At 51.1% G+C, this 20,504-nt stretch overlaps 3 protein-coding genes and 1 long non-coding RNA gene across 6 annotated transcripts in view; 3 read left to right on the top strand and 1 right to left on the bottom strand.

Annotated features, from left to right (window-relative positions):
- The window catches only part of LOC142417916 (uncharacterized), a 480,711-nt gene that overhangs the window by 84,542 nt on the left and 375,665 nt on the right, over positions 1–20,504 (top strand). The window lies entirely within an intron of this gene.
- On the top strand, positions 85–4,769 carry TEN1 (TEN1 subunit of CST complex). The gene is made up of 4 exons (XM_075519165.1): positions 85–283; positions 2,146–2,252; positions 2,368–2,525; positions 3,861–4,769. The coding sequence occupies exons 2-4, from the start codon at positions 2,167–2,169 to the stop codon at positions 3,995–3,997; spliced, it is 381 nt and encodes a 126-aa protein (XP_075375280.1). The 5' UTR covers positions 85–283; positions 2,146–2,166; the 3' UTR covers positions 3,998–4,769.
- On the top strand, positions 5,584–11,459 carry CDK3 (cyclin dependent kinase 3). 2 transcript variants are annotated; one of them, XM_075519045.1, is made up of 7 exons: positions 5,584–6,884; positions 7,851–7,928; positions 8,375–8,495; positions 9,032–9,202; positions 9,634–9,735; positions 10,531–10,734; positions 11,128–11,459. In XM_075519045.1, the coding sequence occupies exons 1-7, from the start codon at positions 6,757–6,759 to the stop codon at positions 11,251–11,253; spliced, it is 930 nt and encodes a 309-aa protein (XP_075375160.1). In that variant the 5' UTR covers positions 5,584–6,756; the 3' UTR covers positions 11,254–11,459. The 2 variants fall into 2 exon arrangements, 1 of the variants encoding a protein (XP_075375160.1); XR_012778148.1 differs by lacking the exons at positions 9,634–9,735; positions 10,531–10,734; positions 11,128–11,459 and having other exon boundaries at positions 8,375–8,939; positions 9,032–9,089.
- The window catches only part of EVPL (envoplakin), a 37,501-nt gene continuing 32,839 nt past the window's right edge, over positions 15,843–20,504 (bottom strand). For both annotated transcript variants that reach the window (XM_075518495.1, XM_075518496.1), the window contains exon 23: positions 15,843–19,652. In XM_075518495.1, coding sequence (XP_075374610.1) covers positions 16,203–19,652 — 3,450 coding nt within the window. In that variant the 3' untranslated portion in view covers positions 15,843–16,202. The remainder of the gene's footprint in view (positions 19,653–20,504) is intronic.

The following is a 20,504-nucleotide window of genomic DNA, read 5'->3' as shown; positions in this document are numbered from 1 at the left end:
CCACGCCACCGCGTGACGTCACGCCCGGCCATGTGACCACGGCCTCCCGCGGGAAGCAGCGGCAGAGGGGTGAGGTGCCCCGTGGGCTGGGCCTGCCTTAAATCGTGCTTTAAACATGCGTGCAACGGGCTGCAGCTGGGGAGGGCGCGCATGACGTAATGCTTTGAATTGGGCATTAAACCGGGCGTACGACGTGCTGCGCCTCTGGCTGCGCGTGCCTTACCTCGTGCACTAAATGCGTATAACGTGCCGCATCTGGAACTGGGAATGCCGGGTGGATTAGGTGTGTATACAGCGTTTTGCCTTTGAGGCTGGGTGCGCATTAAATTGTGCGTGAAGCGGTGTACCAAATAGACACATGGTGTGTGGCAGCTGGGGCCGGGCGTGCGTTAAGTAGCACGTTGAGTGTGCATATAACGGGCTGCACGTGGCGCTAGGCATGCATTAAGTCGTGCATTAAATAGCACACTGAGCGTGCACACAACATGCTGCATCTGCAGCCAGGCATTTAATACATAATTAAATAAACAGTTCATGAAATGTCCATATAGCATGCTGCATTTGGTCATGCATTAAATACTGCATTAGATAGTGCACGAAATGTGCGTATAGCGTGCTGCACTTGGGGCATTAAATGTGCGTGTAACATGCTGCAGTTGAGGTTGCACGTGCATTAAACAGTGCATTTAATGGGCACAGAGGATATTGCAGTTGGGGTCGGGCATGTGTTAAAATGCATTAAATCCACATTTAGCATCTTGCATTCCTGGCTGATCCTGTCCTGCTGCACAACGTGATTCAGGAGCAAAACTTGAGCGACGCAGGATGGCCTTTGCCGTACTCAGGAAGTGCAGAATTGAACCTGCTTTTTAAGTCTGGGTTAGGTGAGGCGGAGATGCAGGGAGCTGCAGAGTGCACCGAGGTGGATTTCTACCTCTGTCTCTGCTGGTTGGGACCCTGCCAGAGGGGTCTGACAGCCCGCCGTGGGTGTGCACAGCCTTGCACGGGGCCACGGGCAGCCAGACCTGGAGTTCAGGCATGCGCAGAGAAGGGGCGAGCCGGGATCACCTGGTTTCGGTAGCCTCCCACAGCAGTCCTCCGTGGGATGGCGGTGGGGCATTTTGCAAGGTTGCAACCCCCCGAGCAATGCATGGGGTAGGCAAGGGGCACCAAGCATTAAAGCCACAGGGTTGCAGCTCAGCGTGTCCCCACTGCTGCATAATTGGTATTGGGGGTCCTCGAGCCTGTTGGGGTGGCCCCGCTTGTCTGAATTGCAGGAGTCTCTCCCTGAGCCATTGTACAGCTCTTGGGGTACCCCCCAGTGGGGCAAGAAACCAGAGAGAAAAGCAGTAAATGGAGTATGGAACACAGGCACTCTGCAAGGGAGATGGGAGGGAAAATGATGCCAAAAGAAACCACTTTGGGGCACAGCCAACAGCCTGGCTATGGCACTGGCTGGGCAGAATTAAAATCTTGCCGAAGCTGCTCTGCATTCCTGCTTTTCTGTGTGCTTTGCACTATGGCTGGCCTGCATGTGCTAGCTGTGCTCCGCCACTGAGGCTCCCAGGAGGTCCCTGAGTCTTGACTTTGGGTGAAGCAATCTCACTCATTGCTGTCTTCTAAACCCTACTGGTCTACTGATGGAACCAGGCTGGCTTGTATCCAAGTAATTGTTATCCAGCTGCAGGATCAGACACTGCCAGAATTTCTTATCCTGCAGCATGAGAACAGACTCAGGATCATACCTTAAATCTTGCTGCATGGTACCCCATCACCCCAGCAGCTGGGTCTGTTCCTGCATCTCAGTCCCTCACACTCTCTGAACTTCTCAATCACCATTTTTCTCACTTCCTTAGCCTTTCTCAACCCGTCCATAGCGTGGGGAGGACCTGGAGGATCCGGTGGGCTGCCTCTTGCTGTTCACGCTGGATTGCGGCAGGGGAGGGTAGCCCCTCTTTATGCCAGGATGCCCAGGGCTTGGCACGTGCACTGAGCTGCAAACAGGACTCAGCAGGGAAGCTATGAAGCTCCTGCAACCCCCTGGATGGGGGGCCCTGGGCAAGGAAGGAGTTTTGGGGCAGTGTCACCTAGTATCTGGATCAGGTAATGGGGTAGCATGAACTCAGATCTTTTGCTTTACTGCAGGCCCAACAGCAGTTGTGTGAGATGCTGCCAAGTGCTTGTGTCTATTACTTCCCATGGGAGATCAACAGCTCAATCCCAGAGGGGGAGGCGCTGAGGACGTTTGGCAGGTGAGAAGGGTAGCCCAGTCTCCTTGCAGGCGAGGCCTTTCCTTCACTGGCTGACCCCCATCCCTTTGTAATTGTATCTCTGCATAGCTGAGCTTCCCAAATCGATTGTTCCCAGGTTATGCTGTTACGACCTGGCCCGGTCTGAAGCCATTCTCACCGCTCAGCACAGCTCAGCTCAGTACCGGGTCTGTGTCGACACCAAGTTTGTGGAGCCATTCCAAGCCCAGCTGGGATCTCACTACATGGTCCTGGGAGAGGCTGAACACAGGGAAGGTAAATGCTCCAGGAACCAGTGCCCTTTGCTGCTGTTCATGGTTCATCAGCTCCTTCGTGGCTCCCTGGGTGGACGGTGAGACACACTGTCACTGAGGTTAGCGTTGGCCAAGGCAGGCTCATCTTATGCGGCTGCCTCCGGTCACACGAGCGTGTGATTCAGGGCAGGAGCAGCCTGTCTGTCCCCATTGACCATGAGAAGAGCCACTCTTATCTTGGTGAAAATCTGGTGCTCTGGCACACATTTCGTTAGAAACAAGAAGCGCTTCAGCAGCCTCGCTGAGCTTGTGAAACCTGTGCTAAAGCCTTCTGGCATCATTGCCAGCCACCACATCGTCTTCACTCCAAACATGGCTGATTGGAGCAATACCTCGTTGCGAGCTGACTGGGTTGGTCTTTGCCATCCTTGAAAGGCTCTAATTATATCCCTGCCCTCAGACGCAGGGCGTGAGGAATGCTGGCAGGCTCTGTCACGCAGGGCACCCTGTTGTCCTTTCCTGGGGTGCCCTGAGCGTTACTCCAGCTGCACGGTGCTTTGTGTGGGGAGTTGATCTGGGCTGGGCCCTGGGGTTGTGAAGCAAATCCCAAGTGTTGTCTTGGCCACACCTGATAACAAGCATTCATATTCGTGCCATTGAAATCCTCAGTGGCATTTGGAAAGCCACACTGCACGTGGCATCTAGTGAGTGTCCTGCTAAGCCACTGCTGCAAAATTCCTTTAGAAAGACATGTTATTTTGGTCATCACAGCTTAGGAGTGAGTTGGCCCCATCTTGCAGGGGTGGAAGGGGAGCAGGCTGAGATAGTGGCTGTGTCAACAGGGTTTGGCCCCTTCTGTGCAGCTCTGTGTTACCATTTGAATGCCACCAATGAACTGTTGGTTATAGTCAGCATTGAGCCTCTTCTAAGCCCAGCTTTGTTCTGTCCTCTTCTTGTCTGCACAGAGGCATTCAGAAATGAGCTTAGACCCATCCCCGATGCTTTTTAGACAGGGAAAACCAAACTTCATCCAGCCACAAATTAGACAGATGCTGCATGGCAGGCACTGGCACCAACATGTCCTGGGCTCAGCGTTCCCCAGTGCGAGGAGAGCACAGTGTCAGTCACCAGCATTTTGTAGCCAACAGGGCAGAGGGAAAGCACATCGCTGAATTAACCTGCTCGCGGGCCTGCTGCTTGCGTTGGTGGAGGCACGCGGCCGGTCCGGTCTCCTGTAAGTTCTCAGGCTATGGTTATTTGGCCAGCTGGAGCCATATGCTGCCTGAGGGAACCCCTCTGCCTCTGAGCTGCTCCGTCTGTTTTTCTTTCTACAGAAACTTCCTGTTTATATTCCCAGGTGAGGGTCCTGTGGTAAAGGCGCGAATATTGACCTGCGTGGAAGGGATGAATGTGCCCCTGCTGGAACAAGCCATACAGGAGCAGAGGAAATACTTCAACGAGAGGCAGGAGCGGATGGGAAAAAGCACGTCCTGACAGCAGCTCTGAGTCCAGCCATACGCTGGTCCTTGCACTGCCATTTGTAACAAATATGTTAAAAGTAAATTTAGAAGGTGGGTTTGCAACACACTGCTTTTTGGTGTGGCAAATAGCAAAGTCAAGTCACTAAGCAGGGAAACACTTGAAGACTGTGAGTCAGTACGTGAATGTGGGTTGTCCATTCATGCCAGATGTCGTCACTGAAAATAGTTCTGGGAAGCGGGTTTGTTGTTTGTTTAAAAGGGTGATTAAGGAAAGGGAGCGCTTGAGTTATACTGGTCCTTTTGTAATGGAAGGCTTGGAGATGTCAGAAAAAGGAGAAGTCTCCGAATCTCAAGTTAAACAGCTCACACCTTGCACACTGCCAAAGCGCAGCGGGTTACCGGGCTGTTGGCAGATCAGAGGTAAAGGGCATTAGTGCAAAGTTTGTTAGCCCTATGTGGCTGTGAGTCCATGAGTGCATGCATTTGGTTACTGTGACTCAGCTGCCACACTGGAGCGTTCCTGGCAAAACACTCACATATCTGGACTGACCAACAAAGAAACAAGAACAAAGAGTCACTATTTTCAGTGGCACCTGCCTCTTCGGGTTTTCAGGAGCTGGTGTCCAAGGAGGGGGATTGACTTTAGCTCTAAAATAAATATTTGCAGTGCCCTAAGAACCACCACTTGACTTTCTTCCTTGACACAACTAAGTTTAGGAGACCTTAAATCACTATTTTTTTAAAGCATCTAAAGGCTTTGATTGATATTTTCCTAAATAAAGATGAAAAGAGAAGGCAGCCTGTCTTTTATTGATTAAAAACCTCTTTCTTGCTAAGGCAAATGCATTAGGCCCTGCAGAAACCCCATGGATGATGTAAGAAAATTTAGCGATATGCAATTTTCCTCCTTCTCCTAAGCCCTGGGTGTGTAAGGAAGTGCTTGGCTTTGAAAAAGTTGCAAGAAGAGGAGATGAAGTTACATCAGAGCCACTCTGGTTTAAGAACATGGTGCCAGGCCCCCCTAGCAGAATGAAACGATCAACAAAAAGACAGAAAATCACTAATGTGAAATGAGAATAAAATGTTAGTGCAAGAGAGAGAAGACTTCCCTGTTCTATAGGAATCCCCAGACCTGGAGTGACCTGGGACTGTGGTTTGCAGGGGAATTCAGCCACCTGCAGCCTTTTCTGCTTTTTGCTCAGATTCTGTGCTGGAATGCTCTGATAATAAGGAGTGAAGCTGTACAATGCACAGCAGGAGATCGAAATGCCGCAAGTATTGGCAAAGTCCCCTGTTACCAGTAGGCTTGATTCAAGGGCCTGAGATGGCTCAGTAATTACAGTGCTTGCTATAATCATTAATCATAGTTTAGTCTTTATGTTTTTCTTCACACAGTTATGGAGATCCAAAAGCCCTGCCTCGGCACGCTCTCTGTTTAGCCCAAGTCCAAAAAACATGCTCCCAGGAGGCAAGATTTTAACCTGGTTTTGTAAGAGACAATGATTAGTCTGTCATGATGTGTTTGTGTTTACACCTCTTCTCCTGTCTGTTCTCCTACCTTCCTCCCCATACTTAAATTTAATCCAAATGGACAGGTTTGCCAGAGAGTTGGGAATATCCAAGATGCCAGCACTGGGAATATCAAAGATACCAGGACTGGAAATACCCAAAATACCAGGTTCCTACAAGTGTTATGGAAAAAAAACACAAACCGAACCAGCCAGAAAGAGGAGAGCAAATTTGGCAATGACTCATGGAGACATGAGTGCAAACTCAACCTTCACAAGCCACTGAAGAACTCACACAGGAGTTTGCCGTGGCCATGTGGATCCCTCTTCAGCCACAGAGCAACCACACTTTGATTCTTTCAAACTGGCAAAATCGGGATCAATTTAAAAAAGATTTTGAGCTGGTGGCTCAGCAATGGGCCAAATCAGTCCTTTTTAGGTCACCTAAAAATTGGGGTCTGCACTATGGACCCATGCAGCCAGTGGGCTGCTGTGTCTACCCAGAGACATGGAGCCCACAAGCCCTTCAGAAGACAGTCCCTGTGGCTCTACCTTTCTTGGTGCCACAATGCACAACATTTTTTTAATTTTGTCTTCTGTCAGCTGTCAATGATTAATCCCTCCCCCAAGGACATCTTCCAAAAGGCTGACCAAGTGGCACAGCCCACGGTGGGGAGGTTCAAGGGACAATTGCACAAGACAAAAAACCAAAACAAAATGAAACAAACAAAACCCAAACAAAAAAAAAGACATTTCTGCTGTGTGTTTGACCTGAGCGTGTCCCAGGGAACCCTAATTACATACCACATCCCCTTGACGCCAGGCACTGGAGCTGCAGAGCTTCCCTTGGCCCTGTGCAGTCCCTGCTGCCTTTCCTGCAGACTCAAAGCACCTCTTCACATCCATTTTGCTCGATTTTTGCTTTAGCCAACGCACTCCACAACCTTGGTTGCAAGCAGCTGGTCCTGGGCAGTTGGTGCATGGTCTGTTTGGCTCTTTGGGTCTGCCCAAAGACCCCCAGACACCCCAGACACCCGCCAGTGTGCCCAGGCAGCCCTGCCTGCCTACAGCTGCCTCAGTTCAAGGCAGGTCCCTGTGCTGGGGGAGCAGCAAGGGGGGACCCAGACCCCGAAAGCAGCGCCGGTGACACACAGGGAGAGCAAACACTTCTGCATGTGTGGGGGTGGTTTTCCCCCTTCTTTTTTTTTTCCTCAGACAGCAGTGCCAGCCACCCCCACTGCCATTGCAAGGCTGAGGCAGTGCCATGAACAGCTTCCAGGAAGTGTTTCAGAAGGTGGAGAAGATCGGGGAGGGCACCTATGGCGTGGTGTACAAGGCTCGCAACAAGCGCACGGGGCAGCTGGTGGCCCTCAAGAAGATCCGCTTGGACTCGTGAGTGAGGCAAAGCCCTGGCCCCGGGGGCTGCCATGGCTCGGCCTAGCCCAGTGTCTGCCCAGCCTGCCCCGGCACCAGGCCAGCTGCCTTCTCAGTGCGGCAGCAATAGGGTGCTGAGGCGAGAGGGGGGCGAGGAAGGTGAATGGCTCCTCTGGGGCCAGCAGTGCCATTTGTGGGGAGATGGCTGCCAGCTGAGCCTAGCAGTGCCCCAGCCCCGCCATGGGAGTGAGCAGGGGGTCCCTGAGCCCAGGCCAGTGTCCAAAATGGTGCAAGAGGCTCAAAAAAGCCTGACATGAGGGAAAACAATGTCTCTACTGGCTCATGCAAGCAGCTAGGGCCTGATGCGCTGCTACCTGGTCCTGGTGCCATAGCTCAGGGCAGGGGGAAGTAGCCGCCATTTTGGGAGGTCACCTCTCCCTCAGGGGTGTGGTGCTGGGGCCTGGTGAGGCTCAGCCTCCCAGCAGGGCCAACTTCAACCCCTTCAGGTGGGACTGGGCAGATAAAAGCTTATTACTGTTCCCCTGGGCTGTTTCCACAATGAGGGGTGTCAGTGTGGACCAGGGGCCGTGGTGGCGGGACTGCACCCCATGGCAGTCCCACAGGACAGTGGAGGCAGCTGCCTGAGGGGCGAAGAGCTTTCATCTCCCCTACCTCCGAACAGCGAGGCTTGAGCATTTAAACCATTGCTTCCCCAAACGTGCCCCCAGGTGCTCCCAAACAAGCTCTACCCCACAGCTTGCACTGCCTAGGTCACCCCCTCCCTCTCCCACAGCTCCATTTCCCCCTGCCTTGCCCCAGCCTGGCCCACACGCAACTCCATCCCAAACCCGGGGCACCCGGTGTGAGAGACCCTCCCCTGGGCAGGCAATGGGGTACCATGGAAGGGAGAAGGGACACAGGACCCCAATGGGCTGCGGGATCCCACTGGGGGATGGGGTGCTGCACAGCCTGCCTCTGCTGCAGGGAGACAGAGGGTGTCCCCAGCACTGCAATCCGAGAAATCTCACTGCTGAAGGAGCTGAAGCACCCCAACATAGTCAGGTAAGACCTGGATGAACCCTCCCCACCAACATATTGATGAGCTCCTGCTCATCCCCATGGGGAGCTCTAGGTACAGGCAGCAAGAAGGACTTTCCAGTCCTTCCCTGCCTACAGAGAAAGGAGCAAAATAAACAGGAAAATGCAGGAATCACTTGCACTTCCCTGGTTTGCAGCAACAGCCCACAGCACTGCCACTTTACTCCAGCAACACAGGCTGGTCCAAGCTGCTGCCACCTCATACTAGATGCTGCTTTTATATCTGCATCTCTCTACTGCAAAGGACTCACAGAGCAGAGGCATCTGTGGGAGGAGGGATGTTTGGATACGTTTGGGCAAAGGTCTGGAGAAGGTCTTCCCACACACTCTGTAAGAGACTAACACTCCTATATAGCATGGATTCCCACACAAAGGTACTGAAGGGAGGAGTGCTTGCACTTCTTTTGCAGGCTCCTGGATGTCATACACAGCCAGAAGAAGCTCTATCTGGTATTTGAGTATCTGAATCAGGACCTGAAGAAATACATGGACTCATCCCGAACTGGAGAGCTTCCTTTAAGCTTGGTCAAGGTACAGTGTGGAAGGAGCACTAATAGGCAGGGCAGAGAGTGTGTGTCCTTGCTTGCCTTCTGCTGGGCAGAGCCAGCACCAAGCTGCTCTTATCCAGACTGCATCTGGAAGAGAGTCATCCTTGGCTGGAGGCATTCAACCTCTCAAATCTCAACCATTTCTGCTAGGAAAACTTCCTGGCACTATTGCTCAGCACATTTGTTTCCCAGCTGTTTCCAGGCTCTTCAGCCAATCTCGCTGCAGAACAAACTGCTGTTAAGAGGACAACTGAGGGATCTATTGCTAATTGCCTTGTACAGAGTAATGGATGGGTGGAAGGGACTGCCACTGCTTGGATTGGAGTCTCTCTGTCCCCGCGTAGGGTGGGAGCAGTTTGTGTGCATCTCTGAGTAGTGGCCTGCAAGCCTGGTGTTGCCTTATAGCAAGGCCTTTTTTCCCCCTCAGGTCTGTAAATGATCCAAAGTGTGCTGGTTCACATGATCCAACCTTCAAAGCGGTTTCATTGTGGCCTTGTCTGAAATCTCTTCTCTCCTTAGAACTACCTTTTCCAGCTGCTGCAGGGTGTGAGCTTCTGCCACTCGCACAGAGTCATCCACAGGGACTTGAAGCCGCAGAACTTGCTCATTAATGAAGCAGGAGCAATCAAGCTGGCTGATTTTGGACTGGCAAGAGCTTTCGGAGTCCCCCTGCGCACATACACTCATGAGGTATTGTTGAGACTCCCTGCCACCTGAGAGTGCGGTACACAGTCCATAGTGGATGAACAACAGCAGCATCACAAGTTACTCATCCATAGCTGAGGCACAGCTGTGCCCAGACACATGCTCTTAACCTAACCCACAGCTAAGGGGTTACCTCATGTCCCCACAAAGCGTGCTGACTGCTTCTACCCTAGCCTGCCTGCAAGCTGCATTCCCACCTTCTCTGCATACGGTATATTTATTTGTTCCAGAGTGTCCTATTGAAGAATGATCTGTCAATCCCAACCTTGCTGTCACTGAGGTGTCTGTTAATTCAGTGTGGCCTTGGCACATTCCGATTTGTACAGTCGCTGCATTACAGCTGAGAAGAGAGGATCTCATGCCTCTAATTTCACCCAGGGAAACTAGAGAAAGATTGTCTGTTGGTTCCTTACCAGGTGGTGACTCTGTGGTACCGAGCCCCTGAAATACTGCTGGGATGCAAATACTACTCAACTGCTGTGGATATCTGGAGCATCGGCTGCATCTTTGCAGAAATGGTAGAATGGGTTTAAATAGTCTCTTTAATGAGCAGGGAGAATGCAGCTGCAATGGGAAGTGGGGAAGGAGGGACAAGATGCAGAACATCTGTGATACTGTGGTCCCACTCTGTGCTGGGGTGTGTATTACGGAAAGCCCACCCTGAGGGTTAGCTGATCCTTAGCTGTGGGCTCAAAAGGAAATCTGGCACCCTCAGGGGCCTGGCAGAAGGCAAAGAAGCCTCTGTGGTCCGGCTGTAGTTCCAGGTACATGGGAATGTGATGCTTGTCCTTGTGGAAGGAGTAACTTCAGTCTTGCTGCAGCATTTTGATCCTGGGAGGAGATGACTCTCTTGCAGATGTCCCCGCAGTGGGCTGCAGAGAACTAGCCCTTTATAGCGTGGCAGAGTGGATCTGCTAGGGGTCCATACTCCACTTTGAAGAGCTCTTGTTATCCCTGCAGTGTAACAGCACCACCCTAGCTCCCAAAACCCCCGAGCTGCAGATCAGCAGAGCCTGGGCAAGTAGGCAGGGAGGGAGCTAGCCTGTAAGAGCCGGTGTTAGGGAACTGGAGACAAAGAGACTAGCTGAAAGAGGACAGCCTCAGAGGAGCACGGACCCATGGAGAGGAGCTGGAGACAAGCAGACAGACACCTGTGAATTTCCCAGCCACTGCCTGGCAGAATTGCTGCATTGTAATGGCCCTGGTCTGTTCGATTGTTTGCCTCTGCTGGGACAAAGGGTTACTTGCAGCGGGAAATAGGGCACACAGCTGATGGAAAGGCAGGAACTGGCTTTTCTGTTTTTTTCCCTCAGGTGACCAGGAAGGCCCTGTTTCCAGGGGACTCTGAGATCGATCAGCTCTTCCGGATTTTTCGCACCCTGGGCACTCCCACCGAGGCGACCTGGCCTGGGGTGACCCAGCTGCCTGACTACAAGGGGGACTTTCCCCGGTGGGCAAGGAAGGAGATGAAGGAAATTGTTCCCAACTTAGATCGAGATGGTAGAGACTTACTGGTGGTGAGTGAGGGCTCAGAACAAGACCCAGGGACAGACAGGACCTTTTCAAACTGGACAAAGAATAGGGATATTTGGGACTGATCTACCCAGAAGTACATTAGCTGATCTGGCTGTAATGCTTATCTCTGCCATTGCAGAAACACTGAATCATCCAACAGAGCTCAGTCCTGGCTCTGAAGTGGGGCTGTCAGTGCAGGTTCCTCTAGGAAACCACTGCACTGAGGGTCAAGAAACCCCTCTAGCATAATCCCCACGGTAACTTCAGCTATGGCTTACTCCTGGAGCCCAGAATGGGGAAAAGACAGGACCAACATCTGCATCTGGGCCCAGCCGTGTGCAATTGATCATTTGTTTTTTTGAAAGCCTAAATCTGCTGCGTTTTTCTTTTTGCAGCAATTGCTCTTGTATGATCCCAGCAGGCGCATCTCAGCCAAGGCAGCCCTCAATCACCAGTACTTCTTCTGGAGAAGCCCTCGGAGCCCTGAAGAGCGACATGTGCTGCAGAGACGCTGCAGATGAGAAGACACAGCTCTCCCCATGCACTTGCACCTCTGGGTAGTGGTGCAGATCTGGTTTTGGGCACTTAGCAGGGGGCTGGCTGGGACGCAGGGTCTCACTTGTCCTGAGGAGCCTGGAGTGGGACATTCTTGCATTTAGAGACTCTCAGCCTGTTGCTGGGGGAAAGTTTGTCTAGGTTACAGCTAGTAGACCTGTTTTGAAGAGGTCATGTGCCAAAGGGGGGGGAGTTTATCAGCATAAAACACTGAAATGTAGATGAGAGAGCATCTTTCAGAGGCTTGTCCTTGTATTAGTCAGCGACCTAAGGTGACACACAGATTTCTGTCTCTCCAGCACTGGAGCCATCCCCAGGTCTGTCGGTGGCAGTTTCTGACACCAGGGTGTGCTGGAGCTCCACTTTGGGTAGGAGAGCACTTCTCTGCTCAACCCTTTGCTGCTCTTATCAAAGACCGGGCTTGTCAGCACTAGTCAAGTTGTTTAATCTGAGCTGTTTAACAGAGCTGACATTCTGCTGTTTCACAAGCTGAAGAGCACTATCAGATGTCTTAATTTGTGCCTTAGCTGGGACCAAGAAGCCAAAAGATCCAGCTAGCATGAAGCACTTGTTGCCTATGGCTGGAAACAGTAACAGCTAAAACACTGGCTTTCCATCAGTGGTCCAGATGTCATGCTGTTTCCTTTGCTTTATTGTCTTGGAAGTGTTTTTGCTGTTCAAATTTTGGAGAATCGTCCCTAACTTTTGCTGTGGTTTTGACATCTTCATTTTTCTTTCTTTCAGAAAAAAATAAAGGCTTGTTATTTGTTCAGAAACCACGGTTGTTTATTGTTTGGCACAGCCTATCAGGCCAGTGACGCAGGACAGTCCAGCTGGTCCTTTTTTCCACAGAGCTCTTCTCCCTTCATCATCTCCTGCATTCTTTCTGTTATCCTTTCCAGCCCAAATCCTTGGCAGGTGCAGGGATGTGCTCTCGATTATGCTGTGGAACGAGGGGCTGATAGTTCTGCAGCCCAGTGCTGTCTTGGTATGGTAAGGTGGACTTGCTTTCCATCAGAGGTTGCCACAAACAGTTCGGAGTTATATTCTACTTACTTAAATACAGAAAAGACAGATTTTTTTAACTTAGGGAAGCCAAATTTCTGCACTCTTATTTTTCACGCACATGCACACATGTGCCCTCCTAATAACTATGAACCTAAGAACTGATCTCAGCACAACCTGACAGCTCTCAAAAGCTATCACATTCCTGGAGTCTCATGACAGATAAACAATGCAGTAAAGGAGAGAGGCAGCTGCACACACAGCTGTAGCACAAACCTCCCTCCCCACCTACTAGATACCAGAGAATTTGCACAGGGGAGAGAAATTTAGAGTCCCTCCTGAAAAAGCCCCTCTTAGCCCAAGACCTGCCTGTCTCAAGCCAAGCTCCGTTGTCCTTTGGCTTCCTCCATCATTCATTCCTTCTCCCCACCCAACAAAAGGCAGTGGGTGGCTCTGCTTAATTCCTGACATCAAAAAGATCTTTCTCATCCCTACCGTAGCAGCTGCACCTCCTGACAGGCCCCGGACAGTGAAACCCTGGGACCTGTTGCTCACCTCCCTCTGGGTCCTGCCACGCCACTGGGCTGTACTTCCCCTGCAGGTTTAGAAGCCACCAGGACCTGGGGAGCTCGCTCACCTCTGCAATTTGCACAAATTTTGGGGGCAGGTGGGGGGTGCTTTGCTTTTGAAGCTGTTGTTAGGAGTCATGCTGGAGCGGCTGCCTGGAAAAAGCTGACCTGCTCGAGTTCAGGAGGGATGGTTTTCTGATTGAGCAGGGAAGAGCAGGCAGCTGGGCTCACACAACAGCCTCGAGAGCCATGTGGCAGGAAAATTGAAGCCCTACTGTGCTCCTGCAGCATCTCATGGCCTCTGTATGATAACACCCAGCTCACAGGGGCACAGTTCTGAGACATGAATGAATTCTGCTATGGGAATCATTTCCCTGCCTTTGCATACGTGTTCTAAAGTCAATTCATTTTGTACAGACAATGCTCTGTTGTTCGCTCTCTGCAAACAAATGCTCATGTTGTACCAGGCAAACTGTTTGCAGAAGAGTTGTTTTCTTTTTAAAAAGACTTGCATTAAGAAATAAATACCAAGGACATTCATCCAGTCCAGAAACATAAACAAAACTACTACAGCTTATCTAGCCCAACCAAATGAAGCAACAAACCGAATTTCAAACATTTATGACCCAACCCCACTGCCAGCACAGGGAACCAACAACAGCTGTGTTGAAATAACTGCTCCCGGAAAGCCACGATGCAGCACCATCATCCCATACCTGAGAAGGGAGGAAAAGCACTACCTGGCTCCTCCCGAGCAACTCACAACCCTGCCAGGCAGCTGGCCTCTGCGGAAGCCCCATGGCTGTGTGGTGCTTCCTATGGACACATCAAGAGGACGTGATGCGAGCTTCTTTCAGCAGAGGAGGACCACTTGACAGCAAAGAAAAGGATTTGTTAGTGGTTTTTTTTCTCTCTCCTTCAAGGGAGACTGCTCAGCCAGCTAGACTGCTCAGCCACCTAATTGTCTCTTAACACCTTCACCCAGCCCTAGGTAAATACCTCCCACCACGCAGTTAGGGAGTACTTTATCCAAAATGATTAGCTGACTGCCTAATTACCAGAACTCTGAGTTCCTTAGTTACAGAGCATTCCCCAAAACTATTTAATCAGCACTTCAGGAAACAGTCACCACGTGAACTTCATATTGCTTTAAAAACAAGCGTGGTTTTATCTCATTTGCAAGGGGAGCGGCCTTGGTGAAGGCAGCCCTACAGCCCAGCAGCTGCCCCACGGAGCCGGGCAAGGGCAAGGCTCACAGCAAACTCACCCGCCGGGCAGAGCCAAGCTGCAGAAAAGGCAACAGCCCCGTTGCTGATGGATCCTCCCTGCTTTCAGCCAGCTGAGGGGAGCAAAGCCAAAGCACAGCAAGGCTGCTCCCAGCACCTTTGAAGAGCTGGGACCAGAGGACTGCTGGGAACCACACTGGTGCAGGGCTCCTTGGTTGCACTGGGATTTGATCCACACCTGGCTGTGTTCCTGTGCTCTAAGGACTGTTGGGCTTGCCCTGGCAGGAGGCCAGGCCAGGCCAGGGTTTCTCTCCTGATGTGTCCCCTGGTCCATCACAGCCCAGCTCTAGCCCTTGCTGCTGGTCCAGACCAGCCAGGAGGGGAGGCACAGTGCCCCATGTGCCAGCAGTGCACTACCAAGAGGAAACAGGCTGGGACTGGATGCTCTAGGGTGTGTGGAACAGTTTTCCCCATTGTAAACCAACAAATTGCCCCATATTGATCATGGCAGCTGAGACGGACACAGACCTCAGCCATAGGTGTGACAATAAACACAGACCCTGCAGAGCATGGGACAGACCCTGGGCAGTCCTTGGACTGGAAACTTGGCGTTTCCATAGCTGGACTTGGATTTGTTAATACTGAGCACTACCTACCAGTAGGAAAGTAAATGGGACCTGTGATTGTGCTGAGCTTGCCAGCATGGGAAGAATTTCTTCTTGGAGCCCAGACTTCAAATGCCAACTAGGCTGTATGGAAATAGAGGCTATACTGCTGCTCTCATAGCAGAGATGGGGAGAAAACCTCTACCCTTATGGATTATTTTGGGGTTGTTGGATTTCCCAAGCAGTGGCAGCTAGAAGAGCCCTTGAGAGAGGGGGAAGAGCAGCTCGTGTCAATAGAAAGTAATTTTTCTCATCCCACAAAGCCCCGGGACTCTCCAGAATAGGGTAGAGACTAGAGAAGAACATTTCACCTCTCATCTCAACAGGGACATGCAGGAGTTAAGACTTGCTCATTTCAGCAAGGGCTGAGCACTGGAAGTTACACAGAGGAGCGAAAGCTTGCCTGAAGAAATAGCAAGTGCAGATTTTCAGGTAGTGCTGGGTGGATCCTGCAGCCAAGGCCAAGGGCTGTAGAAAGCCCTTTCACATCACCATTGACTGCAAGCATCATCAAGCTGCTAGTGAAGGTCATCCCTTCCCTTGCAACACATCTACCTCTGTACAGGTACAGGAAAAGCCCCAAAAACCATCTGCTTCAACAGGGTTTGGTTTGGTTTTGTTTTGCTTGGGGCTTGGCTTCCTCTGCTAGCAGCTCAGTGAAGGGACCCAAGTCATTGTACAGCCAACACTATCAGTGGTCTTGCAGCCAGAGAGGGACCAGGGACAGGCAGCTGGAGGGGGCAGGGGCCTGCTCCATTGGGTAGCTGCCTGCCCTTGGACGGGATCATGGAACTGCACCCTTTGGTGACCAAGTCCCTCTTTCAGAGGTGTCCATGTGACTAGGGAGCAAAGTCCCATCGGTTTTCAGTTTTAAAGACAAATATAACAAAATCTTTAAAAATATGGACTCACATGCAGAAAGAAACTTAGGGGGTTCAGTGTTGTGAGATCAGGGGGAGCAAAAGTCTGCAAACCCTTTGTAGATGGGGCTGCAGGGCATAGGATTGCATGGGGGAAGGACTAGCCATGCCTTCGGCCATTTTGCAGCCTCAGCCCACAGACACGACACAGCCACAGAGATGTACTTTCTTTGTTTATTGCATGCAGAATGACCCAACTGGAAAACACTCTGGCTCTCCCCCCTTTCTGGGCATAACCACGTTTTACCTACTGCCAGTGGAGTTCTCGCAATCAACCCTTCTTTGCTGTCACAGCAGCACCCAGGGGACTGCGGGGACCCCTATGTGTCAGGCCCTTACACGCTCACGATCACGCTTTCTTCCTCGCACGACCAAGCTGCGTTGGGAAGCAGAGATAGCTAAGATAAAAGAGTATGCAGCCCTAAATGCTAGATGCTCCATTCCTGTGATCGCTGCTGCCTCTGTGGGGAGAAGTATTTTGAAGGGATGAACTCCTGAAGGAACCAGGTCCAGTACATGCCTGGACCCATTCAATGCCTGAACCGGGAGAGCTTGGGGGAACGGCTCGCCTGGTGGTACCGCTGATACCCCTCGGACGCGGCTGGGAGCAGTAGGAGGCTGCTCAGCGAATCCTTCTGGCAGAGTGCCATGGCCTCCTTGTAATTTATCTTCTCTTTAGTGATGGGGTCAATGAGATCTTTTTCATAGTTGGACTCATCCTGGAGCCTGTTGGCCAGGTCACCTGTTATCATCCCTGTCTGGGCAGCTTCCAGCACGGGGATGCGACCAGTTTTCTTGGGATCGATAAGCCCTCCAGTTAGATGCTGGACCTCCAGATAGGGGAAAGCGCTGTCCTTGGTCATCCATCCCTTCTGAACTGCTTCTCCCACAGACAGCCTTCGCTTGGTCACTGGGTCCTCAATCCCTGTGAAAGCTTTCTGGGCATTGAGCAGTCTCTGCATGTAGGTCCTGTCAATCAGCCCCCTCTCGATCGCCTTGTGGACTGAGAAACGGTCCCGAGAAATGAGGTCTATGATGCCTCCCGTGGCAGCCTGGGCTTCCAGGAGCTTCTGAGCCGTCATGGGATCAAGCAGCTTCTTCGCAACAGCAATCTTGATGTTGTACTTGGTGTTAGTGGTGGTGTCATACACCCCAGCGATGGGGGATGTGTCATCACAGAAGCCCTTCTGTGAGGCTGGGGGGAAGAAGCTTTGGGTTTGGTGGGTGGTGGGTGATGAGAGTGGGGATTTGGAGATGATGGAGCCAATAGAGAGGGATGGGGGAGGCTTGGATTCCCCAGCCACCAGCAAGGCGAATTCGGAGATGGGAATCTTGCCATCCCGATACAGCTGGTACTCCTCCTTTGTGATCCTCCTCAGCCTTAGTGCATCATCGATGGAGTACTGCTTCCCACTTTTCTTGTCAAGGAGAACTGAGACTTCCCCATTTGGGCCCAGGGTGGTGACTTCCTCCCAGTCACACTCCAGGTCTTGCAGCTGGATATACTGGCCTCTGTCTATGATACCTCTCTTATAGGCCTCGTAAGGGGACATATCCTTTCCTGTCTCAGGGTCCAATATAGAGATCTTGGTGGAGAGGTTTGTCTCTCTCATCTGCGTCTCATGATTGATTTCTTCCCGGTTAACCCTTGACTGGAGATCTCGAATGAACCTCTCCTTGTTGTAGATCTGGTCCTTCTCCCTAAGGATGTCTGCCTCCAGCAGGGAAAACTCATGTTCCAGCTGCTTCTTCTTCTGCCTGTCGTTCTCAGTCCGTTGGTTGAGCAGTTTGGACTCCTCCCGAAGGAAGAGGACTTTCTGCTGCTTCTGCCTCTCCAGCTCCCGCAGCTCACTCTCCAAGTTGGCTCTCTCCTGGATGGCCAGGTTCCTGGCTTTCTGCAGCTCTGTCTCTTCACGAGCCCACATCCTCTTCATGCCTTCAGCTCTCTCGATCTTCTCCCTGAGCCGCCGTACCTCCTCTTCTGCCTTTTGCTTGGCCCCTCTCTCCCTGTTCAGCAGCTCCCAGATGCGTGCACGTTCACTCTCCAGCGCTCTGTCCTTTTCCACTCTAATCACCTCCTTGTAGATGGTCTTCTCCTGAGATTTTGTTTTCTGCAGGACATCAATTTGCATCTGCAGGTTCTTGCATTCTCTCTGCAAGTTCAGCACTTCCATCTTCTCACGGTCCAGCTCCGAGCGCAGGTTGCTGGCAGACTGTTCGAGGACTGGATCCTTCTCCAACTTGACCACTTCTTCCATAATGATCTTTTCTTGCACTGGGGCTGGGCTCTCCTCCAGCTCCTTTATTCTCAACGTAGTTTGTCTCATCTCCTTCTCCAGTGCAAGCCTCTTGCTTCGATCCTCCTGAAAGTTCAGCAACTTCTCTTGCTCTTCCACCAGTGCACGAACCTGTTGCACGTCACGTTCCAGACGACGCCTGTTGCTCACCTCCTCATCCAGACTGCGGCTCAGCCTGTTGTGCTCATCTCGGAGCTTTGGATCCTTTTGAGTCAGTATCACCTCTTGGACAACTACCTTTTCCTCTGGCTTTCGCCTCTCCAGTAGCATGTATTTATTCTGCAAGTCATAGAGCGCATCCTCTGCAGCTCTCCTCTTTTGAGAGATGTTACGCACCTCTTGACGGAGGCGATCAGCTTCTTTTTCCAAGAGGGGATCATTCTCATATCGGATTACTTCCTTGTTGACCAGCTTGGTTTCCACCTTGGATCTCTCCCTCTTCCATTCATCCCTTTCACCCTGCAGCCTAATGAGCTGCTCTTGGGTCCTGCCATTGGTGTTCACTAGTTCATTGAGCTGTTGTTTCAGCCTGTCAATTTCTCTAAGAATCTCTGGACTCTTCTCATGTTTTACCACCTCCTCTATAACCTCCTTAAGCTCCACCACTGGTTTCTGTGACCTGAGGACATTGAGCTCTGCTAAGGCCTCTTCCACTTCACTGTCAATCTTCGTCCTTTTCAGAGTAACTTCCTGTAGCTCCCTTTTCAGGTGTGCAATTTGCTGCTCCGTTTCAGGATCCACCAGGAAAATCTCATTGACCCTCTCTTTAACCTCTATCCTTGGTTTTTGCTTCTCTGCAATACTGTACTGGCTCTGCAGCTCTCCCAGCTCACCTATAAGCATCAAGTTTTTGCTCCTCTCTTCTTCAATCAGAGTTTTAAGCTTGGAAGACTCTCTCAATAACTCTGGGTCCTGCTCTACCTGCTTCACCTCCTTAACAATAATTTTGGGTTCTGCTGTTTCAATTAGTCTTTCCACCTCCTCAATCTTGTTCTTCACCTTCACTATTGCTTCTTCTGCAGACTTCCTCTTGAAGGATTCCTCATCAATTTGTAGCTGCAGGGTCCTAACGGACTTCAGCATTTCTGGGTTTTTCTCCAGTTTGATCAGCTCCTTCACCACCACTTTCTCTCGGATATTGGGCTGCTTTCGCTCCAGCATGTGCAGCTCTCTCTTACGCTGCTCAAGTTCAGAAGCAGCGGCCAAGCTTTCCTCCTGGAGACGTTTGATCTCCTGACGAAGACTGGCTGCTTGGCTATCCAGGCTTGGATCTTTCTCAATTTTTGTGATCTCTTTGGTGAGGAGTTGGGCAGGAATGGCCTTCTTCTCGCTCTCCATCTGAGCAAGCTTCTGGCTTATCACTTCAATGTCTTCTTGCAGGGTCTGCCTCTTTTTGCCTTCCTCTTCAATCTGCTGCGCCATCTTAGACAGGTTGCTTTCAACCTGTGGGTCTCTGTAATATTCTATCACCTCCTTTTCTTCCACTCTTTCAATGGGCTTCTGAGTCTTCAACATTAGCAGCTTGTTTCTGTGTTCCTCCAGGTCCTCTTCAATCTTGGCTACTTTCCTCCTTTCCTCCTCCAGCTGCGATTTCAACCCTTCAGATTCCCTGATCGCTGTGGCTTTGTTTTCAGATTGCTGGGTTTGCTCATGTACAGCTTCAATGCCCTCATGCACTTCCTTCTGCAAAGGAAAAACAAAAAATAATTTAAAAAAAAAAAAGGGGGGGGAGGGAAACCAAGTCACTCTTTGAATCTGGTGCAGAGGCCTTTTCCATGACAAGGCACAGTAGGAGACAGAACTGGTACAGAAACCCCAGGGAGCCTCCAAATAAGGCTGCTAGTAAATGGCAAATGAGGACACATTCCCACCATCTCAAGTAACTGACTTGGTGTGTCTTCCCCTTGTCAGGGAGGTGCTGCAGCAACCCACAAAGGTGCTTTGTGCTGCCTTCTTGTATCTGCAGCTGAGGGAGGGTAACATGGCCGGTCCCTGCTGTGCAGTTGGTCCATGGTAGCATCACAGAGCTCTCCAGCTTAATCTCTTGTCCTTGCTGAGCACACTGAATGAAAGCCATCTAGACAGGAGACCTCTTCTACAGGTGAATCAAGCCCTAGAAAGGCATAAAGTCCTATTGCTTTGAACTGTTTCCAGAAGGTTGTGAGCACTGAATTCCAACCACATCCACAGACAAATCTAGAATTCTCAGTCTGTGAACACTGATTAGATATAGCTGAGAACAGGACTTAAGAGCCCTAATTCAATTTTTTTTTCCTAGCATAAACTACAGCTTCAGTAAACAGTTGAGGGCCCACAGAGGTGATGAATGTCACAACCTAAGACCAGTGTCAGTGAAACTGTGGTTACTTGTGGTCTTTTTCTCACGGGCGTTTCCATTCCTGTCCTTTCTCACACCTGGATGTGGAGATCTGGGGAGGGGTGGGGGGATCCCAGGCTTAGCAGATTGCTGACAGCTTTGGAAAGATCATTTCAAACCCCAGTCTAGAGTACCCCAATCTTGCCATGAGCTGTTAG

The sequence above is a fragment of the Mycteria americana genome, chromosome 16, assembly GCF_035582795.1.
Source record: "Mycteria americana isolate JAX WOST 10 ecotype Jacksonville Zoo and Gardens chromosome 16, USCA_MyAme_1.0, whole genome shotgun sequence".
Taxonomy (NCBI): Eukaryota; Metazoa; Chordata; class Aves; order Ciconiiformes; family Ciconiidae; genus Mycteria; species Mycteria americana.
Note: the sequence above shows the minus strand (reverse complement) of the source record. Positions and strands in the feature narration are given on the sequence as shown.

What these genes read in the sequence shown, in the direction of transcription:
- CDK3 (XM_075519045.1), top strand. Translation starts at nt 6,757, where the DNA reads ATGAACAGCTTCCAGGAAGTGTTTCAGAAGGTGGAGAAGATCGGGGAG. An exon ending in TTCCTTTAAGCTTGGTCAAG is followed by an intron (nt 8,496 to 9,031) that starts GTACAGTGTGGA and finishes TTCTCTCCTTAG; the next exon opens with AACTACCTTTTCCAGCTGCT. An exon ending in ATGGTAGAGACTTACTGGTG is followed by an intron (nt 10,735 to 11,127) that starts GTGAGTGAGGGC and finishes TTCTTTTTGCAG; the next exon opens with CAATTGCTCTTGTATGATCC.
- TEN1 (XM_075519165.1), top strand. Translation starts at nt 2,167, where the DNA reads ATGCTGCCAAGTGCTTGTGTCTATTACTTCCCATGGGAGATCAACAGC. An exon ending in GCGCTGAGGACGTTTGGCAG is followed by an intron (nt 2,253 to 2,367) that starts GTGAGAAGGGTA and finishes GATTGTTCCCAG; the next exon opens with GTTATGCTGTTACGACCTGG. An exon ending in AGAGGCTGAACACAGGGAAG is followed by an intron (nt 2,526 to 3,860) that starts GTAAATGCTCCA and finishes TTATATTCCCAG; the next exon opens with GTGAGGGTCCTGTGGTAAAG.